Genomic DNA, 7,999 nt, shown 5'->3' on the forward strand with positions numbered 1-7,999 from the left:
GCCCCTAGTCGCCACATTCCAGCGCCTGTTCGGGTACACGGAAGGAGAATTTAAAATGTCCAATTCACCTAAGAGCATGTCTTTCAGAACTTGTGGGAGGAAAGTGGAGCACCCGGAGGACACCCGCGCAGACACGGGGAGAACGTGTAGATTCCACACAGACAGTGACCAAATCAGGAACCAAACCTGGAACCCTAGCGCTGTGAAGCAACAGTGCTAACCACTGTGCTACCTTCGCGCACAATAGATAGATAGGTGTTTGATGGTCGGCATAGACGCGATTGGCCGGTGGGCCTCTTTCTGCGCTGTTAAACTTTGACTCTCGTATCTTCTCCATTAAGTTATCGACTACGGTACTTCAGTATTAATTCCGAGCTACAGCAGAGGCTTTCGCCACTGGATTATGGACCTTACAATTCTCAACCCTCCACCTGAAAACCAGAATTTTCTGATTCCAGAGGGACAGTAAGAGTGACACACCGCTAAGCTGATGAAAGTGAATTAATGCGAGGATGTTTAACGTGTTTTTACTGTTTCAGGTAACCCACGAACGTGGTGAAAGGACATAGAAGAACCTTCTTCAGCTCCTCTCGGAACTTGGTCTGGGCCACCGCATAGATGAAGGCGTTGTTACAGGAACTGACTAACTGGAGCATGTTGGCTGTCTCCTGCAGGATGTATCGTGGGTCTTTGAAATTCAAGCTAGTGCGGTAGCCCTCACCTGTAATCCGCACGTAAAGGAAATGCCCGACATATGTGACCCACAGGAGGAGGAAGCTGAGCGAGATGGCGAAGAGCAGGACAATGGACTTCTTACGATTGGCCATCTCTGCGTCCTTGTGACTTTCAGCTCCCCGAAGCCTCCTGCGGGCTCTGCTGGCAATTAGGATGTGCCTTACAGTCAGGACGTTAAGAAGCAGGATGAGGAGAAACGGCAGAAATGGGGTTAAGATGTGGTCCAGCCAGTCATAGGCCTGCCAGGCGGGCAAAGTGTAATAGCTGGACTTAACGGCACAGAACCAGGGCACCCCGTTCACAATGTATAAGGGCTGGTAAGTGAAGTAGAAAGGGACGTTCCTGGCACAGCTCAGGCAACAGACTATTCCTATAACCGACAATGCAGTTTTCTTGGTGCAGTATCTGGTCTTCAGGCTCTGCCAACAGATGGCCACAAAACGGTCAAGAGTAAATGCCACTGTCAGCCAGACTGAGCCATCCCGGGAAAAATAGACCAGTACAGTGCTGAATATGCATGCGCGGGTAGTGGACAGGACACTCTTCTGAAAGTAGATGCGGCCAATTCGGTTGAGGATTATGGCGGTGATGATAATGAGGGTGTCACTCACTGCTATCGCCACGAGGTAGTAGGTGATGCATTTGGATAGTCCGCACCGTCCTCTGCATAATATTACGATGGTCACCAAGTTGGCTGTGAGAGATTAAAAGAGACGGTTTACCCTAGCAGACTCCAAACACCAGCTACTGCGTCATCCCATTTGTTACTGGAACCATCCTTATCCTTTGCTTTTCCAACGCCAGACTCCAAATAAGGAAAAGTATTTGGCAATTATTCAATATAGGATTCAACAGATGTCAGAATTATCATGCGCAGAAGGAGGCCGTTCGGCCTATCGAGTCTGCACCGGCTTTTGGAAAGAGCACCCTACCCAAGGTCAACACCTCCACTCTATCCCCATATCCCAGTAACCCCACCCAACACTAAGGGCAATTTTGGACACAAAGGGCAATTTATCATGGCCAATCCACCTAACCTGCACATCTTTGGACTGTGGGAGGAAACCGGAGCACCCGGAGGAAACCCACGCACACAGGGGAGGTTGTGCGGACTCCGCACAGTCAGTAATCCAAGCCAGAATCGAACCTGGGATCCTGGAGCTGTGAAGCAATTGTGCTATCCACAATGCTACCGTGCTGCCCATAAAAAGAATAGGAGGAGTGGCAATCAGTCCCATTCAAAACTAATCGCTATGGTCATCCAGTCAATCCCTGGAGATGGTGATCACATTTGTTGGCGCTGCCCTTATTCAGACAATTCCCACCCACCCATCAGCCCTACTGGCTTCCACTCAGGCAATCTCGCGGTTTAACTAATATCGCCCTTCTAATTTTAAAATCTGTCCATCACCTCACTCTTCCCGATTCGTTTAACATGCTACAGCTATCTGAGATCACAGGATGCTTCCAGGTCTTGATTTTTGCAGATTTTAACCTCTGCAGCTGTATCGATTAAGCCTTTAGCTGCCGAGACCCTAATCCCTGAAATTCTCTAAATGGCTAAATTTCTCCTTTTTGCTGTAGGAAAATCCTTAGAAACTAAACTCATTGAGAATATGTATGTCAAATATCTCCTTTGGTCGTCCGGTATGAAAATAAATTGTTAAAGTTACTTTGAAGCATCCCCACTATCCGTACCGGAGTGTCTAAAGGGATAAATACATCATCTTCTCAAGTAAAAACTCGAGTGAACAATAAATGCTGACCTTGCCATTATTACGCGCATACAGTTAATGATTAAAATTGTAACCACCCGAAATGTACAATACTTAACATCACAGACAAAACGCATAATATATTAAAATCTTGAATCTCCACATACCTCATTTAAAGGGTTCCGGGCGGTATGGGGGAGCAGACATGCGTCGAGTTCTCTCTCAAAGGGTCGGTGCAGCCTAAATGGGTCAAATGGCCTCATTCTCTACTGCACGGATTCTATTTGATACTCATATGTGGGATTTTGCAACTAATTCCTCAAACCTCTATAACAATGAGTGTGGCCGAGTACTACTCCACTGCACAGTAATGCCGTAACCTACCAGCCTCCCCGAACAGGCGCCGGAATGTGGCGACTAGGGGCTTTCCACAGTAACTTCATTTGAAGCCTACTTGTGACAATAAGCGATTTTCATTTCATTTTCATTTCATGATTACAAACTGCTGGAGGTCGCACTGTAGATTTGTAGAATCAATAAATGAACGTTCGATTACAATTAATCTAATTCAGCCATTATATTGTGATCATTCATCTTCTGATGCTACAGTAAGATCAGCGCATGAAGTGCATGCACTTTGTACGTTTTACCCTGCACAACACTTAAACATTAGATCACATTTGACTACATTAGGATGGAACCAATTGTTCAGCCATATAACCGGTTAATGTTCCTGCAAAGCCATAGGTTTCAAGTATTTTAGCAATCTGATTAACTATGTTTCTCCATGGACAGCATAATAATGTGAGTGATATTTTGTAATTCTCCATTGCGCAAGTGCACATAAAGGGAAATAATTCACGGTAATCCGCGTAATATTATCCATATTTATGTTGGAACCAGTTGGACGTCCCCTACACTCAGACATCGCTCAATACCGGAGAAAAGTATTCCGATCCTGAAAAGAAAGGGAGATTTACATGAACAAGAAAGCTATTTTAAATCTATCACTTACCAGGCGCACCAATGGCAGCGAGAATGGGATAGGAAATTGCAAAGAAGAGGCCATTCGCTGGTCCGTGCATCGTCTCTCAGAAACGGCAGGAATTACCCAAGCTGCAAATTTAGCTCTGCGGCGGATTCAAAGCGTTTCTCATTTATTCTGAATGAGAGTCTCCGGAGGGATAATTAAGGTGGAGCCTGCACCTTGGCTCCGGGCCAGTGAAATAACATATTCACTTACGGTTTCAGGCTTTCTAATTAGGAACGGGCATGATTCCATTCTGTAACAGTCTGACTGGTGGCGATATAACCTGAGGGTCACCACACCTCAGGAGAGGGGCTAGGTTGAGAAGGTGGGATCTTCATGAATGACCTCAGCCGGAATGGGAATTTAACCCACACTGTTAACGTCGCTCCGCATCACAGCCGCTTCGACAACTGAGCTAAGCAACCCCATTATACACTTAGGCGAAGGTATTTGCCGATCGAAGATATTGAGCTGGGCTCCGATCTCAAATTCAAAAACCGTCTCTTCCGATATCTGCTCGGTGGCCAATTATTTCGTACATATAGGTGTCAGATTAGTTCGTGCATTTTGCTTTTATACTGCAGTATTTAAGGCTTCCCTGCTCCCTAAATATTTTAAATAGTTTGACAGATGAACTATCTGAAATCACGATTTTCGTTTTATAATAGCTCTTCTCCCGCTGTCATACACAATGAACACAGATGGATTTCACGGAAACGATAAATAGCAACTGAAGTTAATATGCCATGTTTCCTTTAACAAGCAATAGAATACACCCGTATCTATGTTTACAAACAACACGGGAAATTAATTCCACATCACATCATTTATCATGCACATGTATTTTATTGTTGTGATCAAAATAACTGTCATCCTGCATTTTCTGTTTTATTTTCCAGCAGCAAACATTAGACCTTAAACGCTTTGTTTTAGAGGACGTGTGTAAAGAGAATATGGAGGAATGAGCTTAATGAAAGCCAATGAAGCGAAATCAATTTAACGGCAAGCGGATCTGTGTTTACTCTGACCTTGTTCTCTCAATAGAAAGCACATTAGTTTGGGTACAACCACTTTGCTCGGATAGGCCCAACTCTTTTAGGGGCAGGAGCTACATTTGCCCATGCAATAAGGTAAATTATGAACATCATCCGAGTGATTCCAGGAGTTGAGACAGTTCCTGGAATTTCAAGGGTTAAAATATGAACTAATACAGCGAGAAAATCCAGCCTTCCCTAATATTCTAAAGTGTTAATAAAATATTCGACGTTCAGTCAATCTTGAAATGTAAGAAATGCGTTAGAGACTATACGAACAAAAAGCTCCCACAAAAAGTAACGTGATTATTACAGTGACGATGCTTAAGCGCTGAGAATGGGCCCCGGACGCTTCGGAAGGACCCTCTGGTATGGAATCTTTTGCAGAATAGAGCTGCCTGCCCCTCGGAATAGGGTCTGAACCGAAATGTGGCAACTCCATCTGTCCAGCACGTCCTCAGTGCTGACACCCAAAAGCAGCCTGGATTGTGGGCTGAAGTCTATGGACTGAGAATTGAACCTACAAATGTGTAATTCAGAACGAAGAACTAACTCAGTCTGAGCATGAACAGAGACTCGCAAAGGAACGCAGGTTTCTTTGGACTGGAGAGAACGCCCGTGGGTGTTCAAAAACTAAGATGATCTCTGTGTAGCGAGAGATGTGTTTTAAACTACCCGCAGAAATAGAGAGCCGTGTCCCGGATTTCGCTCGAGCGATCGTTGAAGGAAACCTGTTTTCTGCGTTAGTCTGAGCGGCCTTGAATCTTCCCTTAGCCAAATCCGCGTCAGTTTTCCTATTATCCCGATACAGAATAAAACTCGAAACCTGGTTTGTGTGCTGACTGTGCCAATACAGATCGGGGTTACCGAGCTTTGTTGTGATTGGATTGGATTGATTTATTGTCACTTATACCGAGATGGAATGAAAAGCATTGTTCTGCGTAATTACAGTCTATCACACTATCTTTTCAGTCACGTAGAGGGTTGCCTCAGTTTCCCGAAATAAACATGAACTGTGGGTTGTGGCAGAAAGTCCAGGATAGCTACAACACTGTCATCTACCAGGCAATGTGGAAAAATGCCCAGCTGTGTGCTGTACACAGAAACAAGACCGGTCCAACCTAGCCAATTACGCCCTATCAGTCGACTCACCGTCGTCAGCAAAGTGAAGGAAGGAGTCACCAACAGTGTTATCATAGGGGCAATTGGATTTGAATTAGGATTTGTTTATTGTCACGTGTTCAGAGATACAGTGAAAAGTATTTCTCTGCGAGCAGCTCAAACAGATCATTTAGTACATGAAAGGAAAAGAAAATGCATAATAGGGCAACACAAGGTGCACAATGTAAAAACATAGACACCGGCATCAGGTGAAGCACAGAGGAGTGTAGTATTAATCAGGTCAGTCCAATAGTGGGCCGTTGAGAAGTCTGGTAACAGCGGGGAAGAAGCTGTTTTTAATCTGTTTGTGCGTGTTCTCAGACTTTTGTATCTCCTGCCCGATGGAAGAAGTTGGAAGAGTGAGCAAGCCGGGTGGGAGGGGTCCTTGATAATGCTGCCCACTTTTCCCAGGCAGAGGGAGGTGTAGACAGAGTCAATGGATGGGAGGCAGGATCGTGTGATGGACTGGGCGGTTTCACGACTCTCTGAAATTTCTTGCGGTCTTGGGCCGAGCAGTTGCCATACCAGGCTGTGATGCAGCCAGATAGGATGCTTTCTATGCTGCATCTGTAAAAGGTGGTAAGAGTCAGTGTGGACATGCCAAATTTCCTTAGTTCCGGAGTTGCCGAATTTCCTTAGTTTCACTTACTCAGCAATAACCGGCTCACGGGCGCTCAGTATGAATTCCAGGGTTCCTCAGCTCCTGACCTCATTGAAGCTTTGGTTCAACCATGGACAAAAGAATTGAATGCCAGAGGTGAGGCGAGAGTGACTGCCCTTGACATCAAAGCAGCATTTGACCGAATATGGCATCAAGGACTCCTATTTAAACTGGAGTCAATAGGAATCGGGGGGTAAATCTCCGCTGGTTGTAGTCATGCCTGCAACAAAAGAAGATGGTTGTGGTGGTTGGAGGTAAATCATCTCAGTTCCAGAACATCACTGCAGGAGTACCTCGGTGTAGTGTCCTAGGCCCAACCATCTTCAGTTGACTCATCAATGATCTTACTTCCATCATCAAGTCAGAAGTGAGGATGTTTGCGAATGATGAACAATGTTCACCACCATTCGCGACTCCTCAGATAATGAAGCAGTCCATGTCCAAAGTACAGCAAGACCTGGACAGTATGTAAGCTTGGCTGACAAGAGGCAAGTTACATTCGCGCCACACAAGTGCCAGGTAATGGCCAGCTCCTACAAGAGAGGATCTCTGCTGTTGTAACTCCACGTTCATTTTGCTTTCCCCGATGCCTATGTTCATGTATTTACATTGTGCATTTATCGTTTTTCGTCCATAGAATGATCTGCCTGGTCGATAGGCAGAACAATACTTTTCACTGTATCTCGGTACACGTGTCCATAAATCAAAATCTAACCATCACTCCATTACATTCAGTGGCATTACCATCGCTAAATTCCACACAATCAATATTCTGGGGATCGCCATTGATCAGAAACTGAACTGGACTAGCCATATTATTACAAAGAAAATATAAGCAGGAGTAGGTCATTCGGCCTTTGGCTACTAGGGCAGGTCAATGGTGAGGAATTGGACGGCTAGTAACACCTCCGGGGCCCCCGAAACCTGTCCACCAACGACAAGGCACAAGTTAGGTGTGTAATGGAATACTCTCCACTTGACGGGTGGAATGCAGCTCCAATAACAATCAAGAATCTCGACCACCTCGGACAAAGCAGTGTGCTTGATTTTCCCCACCCTTCCACAAACATTCAAACCCTCCACCACCGATGAGCAGTGACAGCGGTGCGTGCTATCTACAAGGTGCACTGCAGGAACGTGCCAAGGTTCCTTAGACAGCACTGTCCAAACCTACGACCACTACCATCTAATGGGCAACAGCAGCAGAGATCTGTGAACCCCACCACCTAGAGATCCTCTCCAAGTCATTCACAACCCTCACTTGGAAATATATCGCCGTTCCTTCACTGTCGCTGGCGCAAATTGTTGGATTGCCTACCCTAACAGCACAGTGGGTGTGCCTACAGCTCAGGGACTGCAGTGGTTCAGAAAGGCAACTCACCACCACCTTCTGCAGGGCAACTAGGGATGGGAACTAAATGCTGGCCTAACCAGCGACGCCCACTTCCCGTAAAGGAATTTTTAAAAAACACTTCATTGTAAACAGAAGCAGGGCATGGCCATGCCTATACTGCATAATATTGCAATATAACAAACGTTTCATACTACACTAGGTCCTATGCTAGGTGATGCTGTCAGCCCAAGCCTGGGTATTGTCCAGGGCTAGCTGTATTTTGGACATGGACTGCTTCATTATCGGAAGAGTCGTGAATGATGCTGAACA

General features: G+C 45.6%; 1 protein-coding gene across 1 annotated transcript; it reads right to left on the reverse strand.

The window, feature by feature from the left end:
• Window positions 1–527: 527 nt before the first annotated feature.
• Window positions 528–3,535, reverse strand: LOC140417776 (probable G-protein coupled receptor 139). Its single transcript, XM_072501239.1, has 2 exons — window positions 3,466–3,535; window positions 528–1,429 (listed from the first exon to the last, which is right to left on the reverse strand). Exons 1-2 carry the CDS (start codon window positions 3,533–3,535, stop codon window positions 528–530), a joined length of 972 nt encoding a protein of 323 aa, XP_072357340.1.
• Window positions 3,536–7,999: the final 4,464 nt, after the last annotated feature.

This window comes from Scyliorhinus torazame, chromosome 5 (assembly GCF_047496885.1).
Source record: "Scyliorhinus torazame isolate Kashiwa2021f chromosome 5, sScyTor2.1, whole genome shotgun sequence".
NCBI classification, from domain to species: Eukaryota; Metazoa; Chordata; class Chondrichthyes; order Carcharhiniformes; family Scyliorhinidae; genus Scyliorhinus; species Scyliorhinus torazame.

Bases quoted from the DNA above. Each gene is read 5' to 3' on its own strand.
- LOC140417776 (XM_072501239.1), bottom strand. From the start codon at position 3,535: ATGCACGGACCAGCGAATGGCCTCTTCTTTGCAATTTCCTATCCCATT. The intron at 1,430-3,465 runs GTAAGTGATAGA...AATCTCTCACAG, and splicing joins CGCTGCCATTGGTGCGCCTG to CCAACTTGGTGACCATCGTA.